This window comes from Mobula hypostoma, chromosome 7 (genome assembly GCF_963921235.1).
Source record: "Mobula hypostoma chromosome 7, sMobHyp1.1, whole genome shotgun sequence".
NCBI lineage: Eukaryota > Metazoa > Chordata > Chondrichthyes > Myliobatiformes > Myliobatidae > Mobula > Mobula hypostoma.
Genome location: NC_086103.1, coordinates 22002916 through 22022289, shown reverse-complemented (window position 1 = coordinate 22022289; position 19374 = coordinate 22002916). Strand labels below are relative to the sequence as shown.

General features: G+C 40.3%; 1 protein-coding gene across 1 annotated transcript in view; it reads right to left on the bottom strand.

Annotated features, from left to right (window-relative positions):
• Window positions 1-19374, bottom strand: part of LOC134349185 (cationic amino acid transporter 2-like) — a 40160-nt gene that overhangs the window by 8733 nt on the left and 12053 nt on the right. Inside the window, exons 2-8 of the mRNA XM_063053132.1 lie at window positions 16767-16922; window positions 12244-12409; window positions 9319-9455; window positions 8007-8229; window positions 3690-3826; window positions 2286-2388; window positions 2028-2191 (exon numbers count right to left, since the gene is read on the bottom strand). Of these exons, the coding sequence (XP_062909202.1) occupies window positions 2028-2191; window positions 2286-2388; window positions 3690-3826; window positions 8007-8229; window positions 9319-9455; window positions 12244-12409; window positions 16767-16922 (1086 nt within the window). The remainder of the gene's footprint in view (window positions 1-2027; window positions 2192-2285; window positions 2389-3689; window positions 3827-8006; window positions 8230-9318; window positions 9456-12243; window positions 12410-16766; window positions 16923-19374) is intronic.

The window sequence follows — 19374 nt, the reverse complement described above, 5'->3', positions numbered from 1 at the left end:
TTGTGAAGGCGTTAGTTACGACCTTTCAAAATTCAGTGGACTCTGGCATGGTACCAGAGGACTGAAACATTGCAATTGTCACTCCACTCTTTAAGAAAGGAAGAAAACAGCAGAAAGGAAATTCTAGACCAGTTAGCCTGACCTCATTGGTTGGGAAGATGTTGGAGTCAATTGTTAAGGATGAGGTTATGGAGTTCTTGGTGACACAGGAGATGACAGGACAGTCAGCTTGATTTCCTTAAGGGAAAATCTTGCCTGATGAACCTGTTGAGATTCTTTGAGTAGATTACAAGTAAGATTGATAAAAGAAATGCAGTGCATGTTGTATATTTAGACTTTCAGAAGGCCTTTGACAAGGCGCTACACATGAGGCTGCTTACCAAGTTAGGAACCCATGGTATTAGAGGAAAGTTACTGGCGTAGTTAGAGCATTGGCTGATTGGTGGGAGGCAGCGAGTGGGAATAAAAGGATGCTTTTCTGGTTGACTGCCAGTGACAGGTGGTGTTCCGCAGGAGTCAGTGTTGGGACCACTTCTTTTTATGGTGTATATCAATGATTTAGATGACGGAATAGATGGCTTTGTTACCAAGTTTGCAGATGATACAAAGATTGGTGGAGGAGCAGGTTGTGTTGAAGATACATGTAGGTTGCAGAAGGACTTATACAGATTAGGAGAATGGGCAAGAAAGTTGCAAATGAAATACCATGTTGGAAAATGCATGGTTGTTTACTTTGGTAGAAGAAATAAATGTACAGACTATTTTCCAAACGGACAGCAAATCCAAAAATCTGAGATGTAAAGGGACTTGGGAATCCTTGTACAGGGCAACCTAAAGGTTAACTTGAAGATAGAGTCAATGGTAAGGAAGGCAAATGCAGTGTTCACATTCATTTCAAGAAGTCTAGAATACAAAAGCAGGGACATGATGCTGAGGCTTTATAAGACACTGGTGAGGCTTCACATTGAGTTTTGAGCTCCTCATGTAAGACAAGATATGCTGGCATTGGAGTAGGTTCAGAGGAGGTTCGCAAGGATGATTCCGGGAATGAAAGGGTTAGCATATGAGAAACATTTAATAGTTCTGGGTCTGTACTCGCTGGAATTCAGAAACCTTACGAATGTTGAAAGGCCTAGACATGGTAGATGTGGAAAGGGTGTTTCCCATGGTTGGGGAGTCTAGGACAAGAGAGCACAGCCTCAGGATAGAGGAGCATCCATTTTAAACAGAGATGCGGCGAAATTTCTTTAGCCGGAAAGTGGTGAATTTATAGAACTTATCGTCACGGGAAGCTGTGGAGGCCAGGTCGTTGGGTGTATTTAAGGCAGAGCTTGATAGGTACCAGGGAGTGGGGCTGAGGAGGGGGGAGAAAAGGATCAGCCATGATTGAATGACGGAGCAGACGCGATGGGCCAAATAGCCTAATTCTGCTCCTATGTCTTATGGTCTTATAGAGAAGATAGACTGTCATTTTCCCTCGGACTAAATGCTGAGACCAACCAGGTCCAAAGACCGAAAGGATCTTTCGTTGGAAAGCTCTGGAGGAGCAAATAACTTGGGCCAGACTACAGTCAGAATGAGTATCAACATGTCATGTATCAGGTGAGTAATATGCCTTGTGAAGTAATAATTTTTTTGACAAACTCTGTTTCAGTCAGCTTCATCATGGGCTGGCTCACCATCAAGGACATCTTCAAAAGAACCACCCCCCACCCCCACTCCCCCGGCCACACCCAGGACATGCTGTGTTCTCATTACTACCAACAGGAAGGAGGTACAGGAGCCTGAGGGAACATACACAATGTTTTACGAATGGCTTCTTCCCTCCATGATCAGGTTTCTGAATGGTCCATGAACCCATGAACACTACCTCGCTAATTTTGCTCTCTCTTTGCACTATTTATTTATTTTTTTATATATTTCTCACTGTGACTTGTAGTATTTGTTTAATGTACTGCACAGTACTGGGGACAGAAATCAATAAAATTCATGGCATGTATCACCTGACTCTGATTCTGGACACTCACCTATTAACCCTACGCAGTATGTCACAATAATTGATGATCGCTTTGTGGGGAATTGAAGAGGAAGAATCAACAACTTCAAACTGGAACCTTGTTTAGGAGTCTCTGAAATCTGTAGCCCATTGAACATTTCAATCTCAGCTTCAAAACTAGGATCTGGTTGGTACCTTTTGTATTAAAAAAAAACATATTGATAAGTTAACTCTCTATCCTTATTACATTTGAACTGCATTTTCCTGTACATAGATATAGTGTTCTTACCTCAAAACAAGGATACATATTGCCACCAGTGTATAGGCTAGAAGTGTTCCAATGGACATCATATCAACCAATGATTTCAAGTCAAGAAGGCAGGCCATTATAGCTAAAAGCAGTTCAAAAAAGATCATTAGTGAATAGTTTAGGTTTATATTTAATTTAAATACCCTACGTAAGGAATGCTTTTAAAATAAATTTGAATGTTGCTGATGGGCCGAGCTTCTTAAACTCAGAGTGTTGTGCGTGTGTGGAATACGCTAACAGCAGAAGTGGGAGATGCAGGCTCCTCCACAGCATTTCAAGGAAGTTTGGAAAAGTCCATGGATAGGAGGGACATAGAGGGCTATGGTCCAGGAGAGGGTCGATAGGACTGGGCAGAATAACAGTTTGCCACAGACTAAATAGGCTGACGGGCGTGAATCAGTGCTGTAGTGCTCTATGACTATGCCACAATATAGCTTAGAATATTTAGCATATCAAGATAATATTCAACTCCATTTGGAGTTCATGTGTGACTATTTCATTGAACACCTTCGCCTCTCTCTATGTCACTTGCAAGTCACTACATAAATGAGCTGAGATCCTTCCTTGTATGCAATAATAAAATTTCACACAATAGTGCAGTCATCTGGTTAAACACTCCACTCCCCCCTTTGATGACTATCTTGCAACCGCAGGTAAGTAACAGTCTTTCATGGAGTGAAGATCATATCCAGCTTTTCTGTGATGTAATAACCTCTGCATGTAATAACCAGCATTATTTGCATTGATTCATATATCAGTAACGGCAATTTGGTTGAATCCTGGTGGACCAATTAATGAGCAAAAAGATCATGCAACTGCCACAAGGAGAGAAGGGAACAGAATGAGAATTAAAGGCAACAGGAAGTGAATACTCTTAGAAAAGATTAGTCGTCTCTTCTGGGAATATTATTCCCAATAGCAGTAATGTGTAGTGGTTAGCACAATGTTCTACAGTACAGGTGATCTGGGTTCGATTCCTGCCATTGCCTCAAAGGAGTTTGTACATTCTCTCTGTGAACTGTGTGGGTTTCCTTCGGGTGCTCTGGTTTCCTCCCACAGTCCAAAGACATACCAGTTAGTGGGTTAATTGGTCACTTTAAATTGTTGTCCCATGATTAGGCTGGGATTTTTGGGCAGCATGGCTCGAAGGGCTTATTTTATGCTGTATCTCAATAAATAAATTAATTAATAATGCTGCGAAAGGTTTTCTTAAATAATGCTGCAGAACCGGAATTATTCCTTCATATACAGAATTGAAATTGATGAAGAACTATACTGACTGAAAAACTATTGACAGAAGTTGATTACATTTTGGGTACTTACAAACAAATTTTTACTTGGAAATAATAAGCAGAATAAGGTTAAATCTAAATTGCCTCTTACCAGAGATGCTTCCTGCTGTGATTGTGGCAAGGACTGGAGTCTGACGTTTACTCAGTTTTGCTAAGGCTTTGAAAAGCAAACCATCTCTCGCCATTGCAAACAGAATGCGGGGTAGAGGGAACATGGAACCCAAAAGGCTGTGGGGAAATAAAAAAAAATTGAACCGAAAATCAAAACAAAGAGCACAGTGAGAAGATGATGAGCAGAGCTTGCTGAATTTCTTGTTAGTTAAGTGGGTAATCTACACTCAGTAGCTGTTTATGAGGCCACTGGGTGGATGTTCATGGTCTTCTGCTGCTGTAGCCCATCCATTTCAAAGTTTGGCGAGTTGTGCTTTCAATGATACTCCTCTGCACACCACTGTTGTAACACATGGTTGTTCGGGTTACTGTTGCCTTCCTGTCAGTTTGAACCAGCCTGGCCATTCTCCTCTGACCTCTCACAAAGTGCTTTTGTCCAAAAAACTGCAATTCACTGGATGTTTTTTTGGTTTCTCACAAGTTTCTCTTTAAATTCTAGAGACTGTTGTGCGTGAAAATTGCAGTGGATCAGCAGTCTCTGAGGTACTGAAATCACCCCATCTGGCACCCACAACTATTCCATGGTCAAGGTCACTTAGGACACATTTCTTCCCCATTCTTATAATTGGTTTGAACAGCAACTGAACCTCTTAACCATATCTGCATGTTTTTCTGCATTGAGTTGCTGCCACATGATTGACTATTTAGATATTGTATTAACAAGCAGGTGTACCTAATAAAGTTACCACTGAGTGTACTAGGTACAACTGGTGTCATTAATGGATTAATGTGGATGTGTGCAGATTATTAGATTATTATCAGACCTATAGATGTCTGCGGGCTAGAGGATATAAGTTGGGGCACACACATACACACACACAACTAATATAAAAGTGCAATCACTCAAGTCGAGTGTGATGTCCTCTGAAGGGGTTTTCTATTGGTGGGTCCTCAGGTGGTTGTAGAGGTCGACCCGGAATCCACGTAACTATTCTGGGATGTCAGGGTGATTCTGTTAATGGAGAATGCCCGAGCATGATTTTGTTTAATGTGGGGAGGCAGCCACCACTCAGCCCTTGACAGATCAGGGTCGGGGTCCAGTGCCATGGAAAGCAAGATGACTGGGGACCTTTCATGACTGCAGCCTTCCTCCACCTTCACTGCTGATGTGACGTGTCATCATTTCTGCCAGCTCTGCTCTTGAGGTCCTGGTTGAACCTCTTTCTTATATGGAACCTACCCCTTGACCTTACTGCCACATGTGACCCTATGAGTCACTATAGTCATCTTTAAATTCAATACAGCCTTTATTTTAGGTTTACGGTTGTTTTATTTACTGTAACATTCTGACTGATTGCATCCAGTCATTCACACGCTCACGGATGTTGGCCACTAACGGTATCGCTCTCCGCCACAAACAGGTGGAGAAGATCAACTAACATTAAGCTACATCTGTGGGTATGTATTCACCACATGTAATTAAGGACATATGCAAGTACTGTTTCAAAATCCAGCATTTAAATCTGTACAATTGATCAGAACGTGGGGCTGTGCAAAGAACTATATACGAATTCTGTTCATCTGTATTGTTTTTTATCTTTGTGCAAAGATATAATTGTAAACTCACTCATAATCATGATTTGATGATGAAAGAGTTTTTACATACCATAGGACCATTAGACATAGAAGCAAAATTAGGTCATTCAGCCCATCAAGTCTCCTCCTCCATTCCATCATGGCTGATTTATTATCCCTCTCAGCACCATTCTCCTGCCTTCTCCTCATAACCTTTAATGACCTGGCTGATCAAAACTTATCAACCTCTGCTTTAAATATACCCAGAGACTAGGCCTCCACAAACTTCTGTGGCAATGGATTCCACAGATTCACCAATACCTGTCTAAAGAATTCCCTCCTCATGTCTGATCTAAAAGGACGTCACTCTATTCTGAGAGTCTTAGACTCTCCCAAGACAGGAAACCTCCTCTCCATTTCCTCTCTATCTAAGCCTTTCTATATTCAATAGGCTTCAATAAGGCCTCATTCTTCTAGTAAGTACAGGCCCAGAGCCATCAAACACACCTCATACATTAACCCTTTCATTCCTGGAATCATTCAGATGAATCTCCTCTGGACCCTCTCCAATGCCAGCACGTCTTTTCTCAGATAAGGAGTCTAAAACTGTTCACAACACTCCAATTGATCTGACCTAAGCATACAGGTAGGAGTGTATCATTTTGACTGGCTTCCTCTCCATTTTTCAGTGAGCAACAAGAAAACAGAATCTGTCTCCTTGTATTACAAAATGCTGAGATAAAACTCGGACTCCTTCTATGCTTCTATATGTATTAAATGTTTCAGCATGGACCAGATGGGTCAAAGAGCTTTTCTATGACTCTATTCTATTCTCTAATTATAAAAATGTAGGAGATATTCAACAAATCAGACAGTGTCTGTGGAACAGGAAACAAGCATCAATGTTTCTGATCTATGATGCTAGTCTTTCTACTGATACTCCATTGCATCCTGAATATTTTCAGCATCTTTTGTTGTTATCTCTGTTTCTCTCCCCACGGATGCCTCCCAACCAGTTGAGTATTACATTCATTTTTTTTTTGTTTTATTTCAGGCTTTCTCTCTCTGGCTGAGAGGAAAAGAAACTTCTTTACATAGAGGGATGTGAATCTCAGAGGTGGATAAGCAGTCCTTTAAGTATATTTAAGACTTTGGACAGCAGGGAAATCAAAGAGCATGGTGTTAGAATGGGAAAATAGACTGAGAGAGAAGATTAGCCTTAACCTGGCCAACTTGTAGAGCTGGCTCAAGGAAGCATATAGTCTCTCCTATACCTATTTCTTATGTGCTGATGGAACATTGCAACGAATATGTTGGACTAATGGTTAAGGCTTATAATATTGCAGTTTTACAGGAATAAAATGATGACAAGGAGGCATACAAGAGCAAGATAGATCAGCTAGGTGAGTGGTGTCATAACAACCCTCCCCTCAGCATTAGTAAGACGAAGAAATTGATTGTGGATGTCAGGAAGGAGAAGTCGAGGGGAAACACACCAGTCCTCATCAAGGGAACAACAGTGTCAACATCTCTGAAGAACTATCATGGGCCCAACATATTGATGTCAACTACAAAGAAAGCATGACAGCGGCTACATTTCATTAGGAGTTTGAGGAAACTTGGTATGTCACCAAAGACAATTGCAGATTTCTGCATGTGTACGTGGAGAGCATTCTAACTGGTTGCATCACTGTCTGGTATGGAGGGGCCATCACTCAGGATTGGAAAAAGCTGCAGAAACTTGTAAAATCAGCCAGTTCTTTCGTGGGCACTGGCCTCCAAACCATTGAGGACACCTTCAAAAGGTGATGCCTCAAAAAGGCAGCATCCATCATTAAGGACCCTGATCATCCAGGACATTGCATCGTCTCATTGCTACCATCAGGGAGGAGGGACAGGAGCCTGAAGACACACACTCAACATTTCAGAAACAACTTCTTCTCTTCTGCCATCAAGTTTCTAAATGGACAATGAACCCATGTACACTACATCTCGCGACTATTTTTCTTTTTTTTTTGTTCTCATTTTGCAGTTATTTAATTTAATTTTTATACGTAGTACTGTGCCAGAAGTCTTAGGCACATATATATAGCTCGAGTGCCTAAGACTTTAGCACAATACTGTAATTTGTCAGTGTGAGTTTGTAAATCTGGCAGCAGCTAAGGATGTTGGGAATGGCGAGGGTGAATCATTGCGAGGGGCGTGTGGGACAGGTGGCAGAGAAGGAGGGCCAGGGGCGGGTTGTGGTGCTGGTGCAGACACACCCAAAACCTGAGACACCAGGCAAGGTAATTTGATGCCAAACAATTGGTTTATTGATCATTACAGAATGCCTTTCTGGTGCTTCCCACTCCCTTCCCTCTCCTTCTCTTGTTCCCAATCATGATTCCCTTCTCTCTGTCCCCTTCCCACTCTCAGTCCACAATAGAGACCCACATCAGAATCAGGTTTATTATCACTCACATGTTTTTTTTTGTGGCAGCAGTACAGTGCAATACATAAAATTACTTCAGCACTATTCAAAACCCTTAAGCATCCTAGCTATATATATGTGCCTAAGACTTTTGCTCGGTTCTGTACTTCTCCATTGTTATAAATAATGAGCAGTCCTGGTATATTTGGAAGACAGAAGCCTTCTTGTCCTTTAAATGTAAGTTGAAATTGTCAATTCTATTTGATTTTGGGGGGTGGTGGTAGGAATTGGATTTTCTTCACACATTACCTGGTGGAAAGGGAACATAGTGAGCCCATAGCCACAAAATATTTGGCAGCACCCCATTCAATATACTGGAAGGCCTCAGGGAATGGACTCTTGGTATCAAGGAGGTAATAGGGCATAATAAGAGTCAGTGCAGCAGAAACCCCAAAGTAGGCGAAGAAGCAAATGAGAAGAGATGACATAATCCCAACTGGGATGGCCTTCTGAGGATTTGTCACTTCCTCACCTGGGAAGATAACCACAAACAGAATCAAGGTGAAATATGACAGAATAAAAATATCTTAAAATCTCCTCAGGTTCTGTTGAAGTTCTTTCATTTATAAACCTCTTTCATAGTAAAATCAACTGTCGATAGGCTACTTTATGATCCAAAGTGTAACCAAGCAGAAAGGCAGATCAAGAGACTGAGATCAGAAATAATGTGTTCACTGTAATTTTAACATCATCATTCCATTTTCTTTGCTAACAAAGGAGCTACAGAGAATTGAAATAGAAAGTGTTACAGCAATAATAACTTGCCTTTATATAGCACACTATAGAGCAAAACCTCCCAGGACCACCTTCAAGCAAAATTTAACATCATGTGAAACAAGTACAGATGACCAAATGTCTGGTCAAAGAGCTTTAGGAAGGTTTAATGCATTTTAGAGAAGGAACTTCATACTTGTGGGTGTTGGCAGCTTGAAATCTTGGACCTAATGGCAGAAATATTGAAACTAAAATGATCGGTTGTTTGTCAGTCTGTTTTTTTTAATAGTTTTTCAGAAATTTTATTGTATTTCTTTATTTTCCTGTAAATGCCTGCAAGAAAATTAATCTCAAGATACTATATGGTGATATAAAAATACTTTGATAATAGTTTACTTTGAAATTTAAACTGAACTTATTTTATGTTTATGGTTTTCTTGTGAATGCCGTTTATCTGATGCTGTTGCAAGTTTTTCACTGCTGCCAATTTTCTCCCATGTGTAGCTGTGTGGTAGAGTCCATGGGGAGTTGATGGGAAAGAGAGAACAATTTGAAAAAATAGGATTACTGAAGGATTAGTGTGAATGAGTGCTTGGTGTCAGTGAAGACTCAGTGGGCCTAAGGCCCTGTTCTCAAGCTAGTTGACTCTATGACCAGAATAGTTTTAGTAAAGATTTCTGAAAGGAATGTACTTGTAAACAGCAAACTAATACTCATGGAATATTTTCTTAGCACAATTCTGCAGAGTAGTTCACTTAAAATACAAAATAAAATGTCTCAAATCTTTATTGATTCGCATGCACTGGCTTTAAACTTTGTAGCATGCTTTTCACCATGAGAAACCTACCTGTGGTCGAAATGCAATCAAACCCCACAAATGCATAGAAGCAGGTGGCAGCGCCAGTCAGAGTACCTCTGAACCCATAGGGCATAAACCCTCCTGTTCCATAATCACTTGTTATGTTTGCACCTGAAGACAAGTTCCTGGGGAATATGATAGAACATATATGTAAGCATCCAATGCAAATTATAAAGTATGTTTAGATGAGGAATTTCTCTTCGCTGCTGTGACTCTTGCTGTGGGGCAGTCTCACCACTTCAAGAGGCCTTCTAATCCAGTGATCAACTGAAACTCTTCAACGTGAATAGGAAATGTTGGAAATGTTTAGGAATGGTTTCGAGAGATACAGGGGGAACATAGGCATATGAGAATAGCTTTGGTCAGTATGGATGAGTTTGGCTGAAGGGCCTCTCTCTGTGCTATTCGGCTGTGTGGTCCCTCGAGCTCGGGGATGATTTTCTTCCGCTCGCTTACCTGGTTCAGAGATGACTGATTAGGTCAGTGTGGAACTTGGAAATTATGCAGACTGTGGGGTAGGAGGTCCTGAATATATGGGTGGGTGGGTAGTTTGAAAGACAGTGCACTCCTTTCAACATATACAGTACGTTCCTTTGTGCTCACAACGCATTGACTGGAATTTTTCAGCACCAACCCAAAATTCTCCTTCCTCACTCTCCTGCAGTCATAGCCAGGGATTTCTAGGAGCCAAAGGGGGTGATGTATCTTTTTCCAAAGAAGCTTTGAGAACTTCCTGGAATATTTTCCTCTTGACTGGTAATGTCTTCCTGTGACAAAGTTGGAATTGTATGTATACTTTTTGGATTTAGGTGTCATAGGATGAGTGGCCTTATCCCAGGTTTGAAGCCTTGACTTCAAACACCTTTTCCTTAGTTGGTATTAAGGCACTGAGTGTTGGAATTCTTTTCTCCCTCTTTGGCAAGTTTTAAGAACTGAGGTCAGCTTTAATTCTTAGCACTTGGACAGAGATCAGTGAGCCTGCAACCTGGAAACTGTGTGATTTAGTTACGCCCAAGGTTCACAAAAAAGGGCCACTTGTGTAAAAACAACAATAATGTGAAATGGTCTTGCAAGTTCAAGGGAACAAATGGAAAAAAGATGGTTCACAAGAGCACAATCAAATAAATTTTGTTTCAAAAAACTATTTACTCAATGTCAGTAAGATCACGAGCTGATTATTGACTTCGGGAGAGGTACCCCAGAGGTCCATGAGACAGTCCTCATCAGGGGATCAGAGTGGAGAGGGTCAGTAATTTAAAATCCCTCAGTATTATCATTTCAGAGAATCTGTCCTGGGTCCAGCTTGTAACTGCAATTATGAGGAAAGTACTGCAGCTTCTCTACTTTCTTAAGAGCTAGCGAAGATTTGGCATGACATCTAAAACTTTGACAAACTTCTATAGATGTGCATTGAAGAGTGTATTGACTGTCTGCATCATGGCTGGTATGGAAACACCAATGCCCTTGAACGGAAAATCCTACAGAAAGTAGTGGATGTGGCCCAGTCCATCATGGGTAAAGCCCGCTCTACCTTTGAGCACATCTAACATGAAGCATTGTCACAGGAAAACATTTTCCATCATCAGGGACCCCCAATACCCTGATCATGCTCTCTTCTCATTGCTGCCATCAGGAGGAAGGTACAGGAGCCTCAGGACTCACACCACCAGGTTCAGGAACTGTTAATACTCCTCAACTATCAGACATTTGAACCAAAAGGGATAGCTTCACTTAATTACAAGTGCTTCATTACTGAAATGTTCCTACAATCTATCGATTCACATTCAAGGACTCCTCATTTCATGTTCTTGACATTTATTGCTTATTTGTTTGTTTGTTTATTGTTTATTTATTCTTTCTTTTTGTATTTGCACATTTTGCCGTCTTTTTCACACTGGCTGTATGCCCAGTTGGTGCGGTCTTTCATTGATTCTGTTATGGCTATTGGATTTACTGAGTATACCTGCAAGAAAATGAATCTCAGGGTTGTATATGGTGACACTTACTTTGACCTTTGAACTTTTGAGTTTTGACTAAAAGCTGTAAGCAGCGTCCTAAAGGACAAATAAGGGAACAGGAAATGTTGGGAGTGAATTCCAAAGCTTAGAACCTTGCCGGAAGACGCCCTGGCTACAGGTAAGACCATAACACCGCAAGTCAGTTGAGCAGAATTAGACCATGCAGCTCATTAAGTCTGCTCCGCTATGCCATCATGGCTGATTTATTATCCCTCTCAACTCCATTCTCCTACCTTTTCCCTGTAGAATTTGATATCTTTACTAATCAACAACCTAAAGTGGCCATTATGTGCATTTAATTCTTTTTTCAGATCAATGATTAGCTTTATTTTGCACATGTACATCAAAACATACAGTTAAGTTCATTGTTTGTGCCCAGGACCAGTCCGATTTGAGGATAGGTTGGGGCAGTCCACAAGAGTTGCCATGCTTCTGCCACCAAAATAGTATGCCTACAACTCACTAACCCTAAGCCATGCATCTTTGTAACATGGGAGGAAACCAGAGCACCGGAAGAGGCCTATGCAGTCGTAGGGAGAACGCACTAACTCCTTACAGACAGCAACAGGAATTGAACCCTAATCGTTGGTGTTGTAAAGCACCGCACCCACTGCTGTGCTATTGTGCCACATATTTGGAACACCAGGTGAACAGTAGAACAGAAACAAAGGAGTCGGCGGAATTTAGAGTCAATACTAGAAGGGGGCTGGAGAAATCAAGTTCTTTATTCAAGTATTTTTTAAATAATGGTAAAAGTATAAATCTACTTTTAGTGGGTGTGGTAAAATGCTAATGTTGTGTTACCCAATATGACAATAGTTTTCTAGTTTGCAAGCAAAGAAAAACACATGATGTACATTTGATCAAACCCTTGAATGTCCTAGTCAGCACATACCATGTTTCAGCAGTGATGTTCTTCAGCAGCTCAGCAGTAATGTTCCAGTTCTTAATGTTTCCTTTAATGCAACCTCCAATAATAACAAATACAAGCACAAGGAGGTTGATAGTTGTAAAGATTTTGTTTACTGTCGTCGATTCTTTGGCCCCAAATGACAGGAGACCTACAGAACAGCAGGAAGAACACATTGGTGATCTGGACATGTTCACTTTGATATGTAAAGTCAATCCATGCGGATTTAAGATCCACATTTGCACAACTTCTTGAGAAAAAGAAGGGGAGAAAGGAGAAATGTTTTCAGAGATAATTGTTAAAATTTGTAACATTCTATTCAGAACTGTAGTGTAAGCCAATATTCTAATTAATTACAAAGTACTGTTCGGAATTATTTGAAGATTTAAAAATTTCAGCTTACTTGAACAAACGAAAGAGGAAAGAGATTTATAGATCCAGCACAGGCATCATGGGCCAAATGGCCTCCTTCCATAGCATAGGTTTCTATGATTCTAAGAGAAACTGGTAAACAATTTAGATTATGAGGACACTCAGTCCTTGTTAATTGTCATTTAGAAATGCACGCATTAAGAAATGATACAATGTTCCTCCAGAGTGATATCACAAAAAAAAACAGGACAAACCAAAGTCCAACACTGACAAGAGCACATAATTATAACATATAGTTACAGCAGTGCGAAGCAATACCATAATTTGATAAAGAACAGACCATGGGAACGGTAAAAAAAAAGTCTCAAAATTCCGATCGACTCCCAATAGTCCCCAATAACAGGCGGCAGAAGGTAGAAACTCTCTCTGCTCTAAACCTCCAGGCACCAAAAACTGTCGATGCATTGGAAGCACCCGACCCCAGCCGACTCTGAGTCCGTCTGAAAACTTCGAGCCTCCGACCAGCCCTTCGACACCGAGCACCATCTCTGCCGAGCGCCTCGACTCCACCCCGGCCGCTGAGCAACAAGCAAAGGCGAGGATTCAGGGCCTTCCCCTCCGGAGATTCTGGATCACACAGTAACAGCGGCAGCGAAAAAGGCATCTCAGAAGTTTCTCCAGATGTTCCTCCCTTCTCTCACGTCTGTCTCCATCAAATCAGAATTGTGCACGGCACCCTACTTGACAGATTACAGATATCATTCACCGGAGTGGCCGCGCCAGCTGCGTCGTGCCACCATCTTCTCCTCCTCCTTTGAGAGCATTACATAGGATATTTGCTTCATTAGATCTGTGCTACTATTTATGCTCCATAACAGCCCCTTCTCATCTAACATCGCATCTTGTCAATGCATCTTTCTGCACATTTCTCTTCCAAGCTAGCTTTGGATGCATCTATTCTCCTCAACCACTCGATCTGGTAGCAGGCTCCATTTTCCCTAAGTACGAAATGGGGTCTACTTGCCTTAGAATAGATGACACAGTTACCTTGAACCTTGCACTGGCTAATCTTCTCTAACTAGAGAACTAGCTTAAACAGACTAAAACCACAAGACCATAAGACATGGGGGCAGTATTAGGCCATTTGGCCCATTGAGTCTGCTCTGCCATTTCATCATGACTATTTCAATTTCCCTCTCAACTCCATTCTCCTCCTTTTCCCCGTAGCCTTTAACACCTTTTCTAATTAAGAGCCTGTTGACTTGCACTTTAAATACACCCAGTGACTTGGCCTCCGCAGCTGTCTGTGGTAATGGATTCCACAGATTCACTCCCTTCTGCCGAAAGAATTTCATCCACATCTCTCTTTTATTCTACGACTATACCCACTGTTCCTAGACTCTTCCAATATTAGAAACATCCTCTGCACATTCACTCTATCTACGCCTTTCAATAGTTAGTAATTTTTGATGAGATAACCCGCTGCATTCTTCTTAACTCCTCTGAGTACAGGCTGGAGTATAGGACTGAGCTACGAAATAAGAATAAAATCTTATGAGGCAGTTTGTAAATATCTCAGTGAGATATCGAGGCGAGAAGACTGCAACTAGCGGGGCACTGTCTATGCCACCCCGAGCTACCCGCCAGCCTAGTCATCATATGGGAGCCCAAGCACGGGAGGATGAACCCTGGGCGCCCTCCCAAGACTATGGTCAACACGCGCCTAGAAGACAGCGGTGCGGCTAATGTGGATGAACTGAACACACTGATGAGGGAGAGGGAGAAGTGGAGAGTCCGTCATCGTGCCCGATGCCGGCCCCCTAGGCCTGAGTTGACGTAGTAGTAGTAGTAGTAAGTATCTCGAGCTCTCTGCATTAGAGAACTACAGATGCTCAGACATAGGATGTATTGATGAATGATATTGATAGATTTTTGGGCATTAAGCTAGAAGATAAGTACATTTGATATCAGAATTGGACTGAACACAAGATCGGTTATGATCCTGGAGGATGGTGAAGGAGGGCCAAGGGAACATACAAGCTAATCCTTCTTTTATCTGTACTTTTCTACATTTTTAAAAGATTATTTAATACTAGCTTGAAGATGATATAAAAAAGTTGGAATATTTAGAGGTCTTTTTATACCAAGAACACAGGAAAAATTGTAATAGAAAATCTGGAGGTACTGGAAATCTTAAAGTGCTTTAGATAGAGTGAACTTTAATTACACCTGTTGTGTATTTGATATTTCAGTAATATTGCTGAATAATCATATATAATATATATATATATATATATATATATATATATATAATATGTATACATATAACCTGTAATGAATTGTTTAAGGGAACAAGAATGCTTAATCAAGGATATATGTGTATTTGATATTTCAGTAATATTGTTGAATAATCATGTACTATTGTTGAATATATATATATGATTATTCAACAATATTACTGAAATATCAAATACACATATATATATCCCTGATTAAGCATTCTTGTTCCCTTAAACAATTCATTACAGGTTATATGTATAAATACATGAATTGCATACCCCATCATGCTACCATGTGAAACATGTGCCCCTTGCTTAAAGTAAACTCAAAGTTAGATCGCTTTTCAGATTCATGTGTCTCCGTTTGAATTAATTTAATGTTTTGAAGTTACAAAACAAGACCTATACAGAGTTAAACTGAAATGTAACAGTATTAGTAAAAACTAGGTCAGAAAAGGACAGATAGTAACCGAGGATAAGTTGTAAATTGCCATGAAAGTGCTGCCATCTTGAAATAAGAGGTCCATTAAACTTCAGCGGGTGACTGTCATGATAAAGTAAGCTCAGTAAACTTTGAATCAACAATGAACAAGCATTCCTAAAAGAACTAACCTTTCACATGTGCTTGTGACAAATGGAAAGAAAATGTTAGCACCGAAGACCATAAAGAATATTTAATGACTGATTTTTCACTGCAGATAAACAAAATCGATAGAAGATGTTCAAAGATTCAGGCGTCAAATTGTTGTCAGTTTGAACAACAAGTCACTTGAAGACTCCAGGAGAGGTTAAATGTTGTTCCTTGTTTAATCAATGTGCTGGTGGTTTAAGCCAGAGGATATCCGTGATACCGGTGCACATACTGTAATTATTCCTGGCAAAACCGATTCAGATCCAAGAACTCCAAGAGATGTGAAAGACAAATTAATCATGCACAATGAATGATATATTTTTAAGGCTATATTTATTCCGCTAACCTACTTAATTAGACTAAAGAGCCAACAAAATATTTAGGCTTTAACAAAGTATCATGTTACCAAAGTATCCAGATAAAAAGAAAATAGAAGTAGCCAGAATGTATTTTCAAATGAGGCAATTATGCTTGGTAAACCTCTTAACATTTCTTCAGTAAGTAATAGATAGGGTAGAAAGGGAAATTGCAGTGTACTCTGACATCAGGTAGACCTCTGATATGTTCCCACACAGGATTCTCCTGCAAGGGATCTACCATGTTGTGTCAGAGATAAAAGAATCAATGAAAGGAATATGGAACAAAATGAAAGAGAACCACCGACAAGAGAAAACCTGCAGATGCTGGAAATCCAAAGCAACACACACAAAATGCTGGAGGAACTCAGCAAGTCAGGAGGCATCTATGAAAAGGACTAAACAGTCGACATTTCGGGCTGAGGCTCTTCATCAGGACTGGAAAGGAAAGAGAGAAGTCCAGGTAAGATGATGGGTGGGGAGGGGAGGGCAGGAAGAAGCACAAGGAAAGAGAAGAAGCTTATAATTTACTTAGAAAGAAATGTAGCTGCTCAGCTAACTGCCAGGATGAAAAAGCACGGTGAAAGCTTAAATCAAAAGGACCAAGGGAATAAGAGATTAACTTTTTTTGCTTAGTAAACTTCGACATGACTAATCACCCCTTTTGAAAGTTTATTTGATGATTTCTTTAATTATCATTGAACCTTTTAGACATAAACCATACTACTGAGATGGCCAATAACCGAGCTAAAATCCCTTCGACTATTTAATTACATTATGGCCCCAATTCAGACATAAGCGGTTTCTAGATTTCGATCTTCTATTCATTGTAGCATTTCTTAAGTTGTTTAAATATAAAAATCACCTTACCTGCCAGTAAGATTATCAAGCATGCTGCAAAGAAATCTGGATATTCTGCCAATTCTGGTGCCTCCATTCTGAAATGATTACTAAGAAAACTGCCAATACGTTTGCCTAACAGTTCATCAAATGTGCTGCTCCAGGCACGTGCTACGCTGGATGTACCTGATGTGGAGAAAAATGTAAGATGAGACCAAAAAATGTGCATATTTTGTTTTGATATTTTGATCGAGGGTAATACTGACTTCTGGAAATAGCATAAAATGGTTATTTTGGATTAGGTATTCCTTGTACATCCTGCCCTTATTCCCTTTGTACAAAGCAGAACCACAGCAACAGTGATTGATACTGGACTCCCTGGATGAGTGCTCATTTAGTTGTGTTTATAACCAGCAATGTCAGTTTCAGCAGGAGGTGTATAATGAGCAGCTATTTCAATATCTCCCATTTTACACTCCCAAGCAAAATTAAAATTATACCAAGAAAGAGGAACTTCATGTCAAGAGAGATAGTTACATTATAGTGAATAGCTTGCTTTGAGTTCATTCGCAAGCATCATCACTACATCATTGTCTATAAAATTAGGTCCAGCTTTTGCACAGCATAGGAACAGGTCGCATCATCTGGTTAGTAACCATAGTTTACATAATAACATAAGAACACTAGCGACAGAAGCGGGAAAAGTTCATTTGGTTCTGGTGCCTAGTCCATCATTCAATAAGATTATGGCTTTTTGTTTGTTTTATTTCAGCATTGCTTTCTTGCACCAACCTGATATTTATTATCATTTTCCATAAAACGAAGGAGACCATTCTGTCCATCAAGTTCGTACCAGCACTCAGAGCAATCACATTCATCTCATTGCCCCTTTGTCTCCCTATATCATATTCTATCACACATGCTCAGTGACACCCCATACAAGTCCTTCACTAGCCACCAGCACTAGGGATGATTTGCAGTAGCCAAGAAAGTTACCAGTCTATTATCAATTCTTTTTATACCCAAGTATCTATCAATTCCTGTCTTGAATATATAACCAGAAATATATTAGGTTCTTGATTAGACAGGGCATCAAAGGGTATGGGGAGAAGGCAGGGAAGTGGGGATGACTGGAAGAATTGGATCAGCCCATGATTGAATGGCAGAGCAAACTCGATGGGCCGAATGGCCTACTTCGGCTCCTATATTTTATGGTGTTATGGTCTGGAGCATTCCAAGATTCATTTCTCTCTGGTTAAACAATTTTCTTCTTAGTTGAGTTATGTATGGCCCACCTCCTACTTGAACACTAGGACTGCAGGTTCCAGATTCCATAGCCAGGGAAATTATCAACTCTGCACTTCCCTGTCAACCACACTAAGAATTTTATAGGTTTCAGTGAGATCATATCTCAAGTTGCTAAACACTTGGGAGAATAAAACCAATTTTATATTGATTTTCTATATCCAAAAGTTTGCAAACTTGAGAGGTGATCTCATTGAAGCCTACTGAATTCTTATGGTGGTTTTATATCGGTTCTATAACCAATTAATCAGCTATGAACAAAAATAACTCAGCCACAATCAAATGGTACTGCAAATGTCACTCCACTCTTCAAGAAGGAAGAGGGGCAGAAGAAAGGAAACTATAGGCCAGTTAGTCTGACCTCTGTGGTTGGGAACATGTTGGAGTCGATTATTAAGGATGAGGTCTCAAGATACCTGGAGGCACGTGATAAAATAGGCCGTAGTCAGTATGATTTCCTCAAGGTAAAATCTTGCCTGAGAAATCTGTTGGAATTCTTTGAAGAAGTAATAGGCAGGCTAGAGAAAGGAGAATCGGTTAATGTTGTGTACTTGGATTTTCAGAAGGCCTTTAACAAGAGGCTGCTTAACAAATCATGAGTATTACAGGAAAGACTTACATATTCTATCATGGATAAAGCAGTCGCTGATAGGCAGGAGGCAAAGAGTGTGAATAAAGAAATCCTTTTCTGGTTGGCTGTCTACGAGTAGTGGTGTTCCACAGGGGTCTATGTTGGGACCGATTCTTTTATGTTACACTGTATATCAATGATTTGGATGATGGAATTGATGGCATTGTTCCAAAGTTTGCAGACTATATGAAGACAGGTGGAGGGGCAGGTAGTTTTGAGGAAGTAGAGAGGCTACAGAAGGACTTAGACAAATTAAGAGAATGGGAAAAGAAATGGCAGATAGAACATAGCGTCAAGGAATGTGTGGTCATGCACTTTGGTAGAAGAAATGAAAGGACTGGCTGTTTTCTAAATGGAGAGAAAATACAAAAAAATTGAGGCACAAATTGATTTGGGAGTCCTTTTGCAAGATTCCCTAAAGGTTAATTTTTAAGATGAGCCTATGGTGAGGAAGGCAAATGCAATGTTAGCAGTCATTTCAAGAGGACTAAAATATAAAAGCAAGGACGTAATGAAGTTTCAACATTACATCCTTGCTTTTATATTTTAGTCCTTTTGAAAGCACTGGTGAGGCCTCACTTGGAGTATGATGAGCAGGTGTGGGTGCCTTATCTAATAAAGGAGAGGGTTCAAAGGAGGTTCACGAAAATGATTCCAGGATTGAATGGCTGGTTGTATGAAGAGCGTTTGATTACTCTGGGC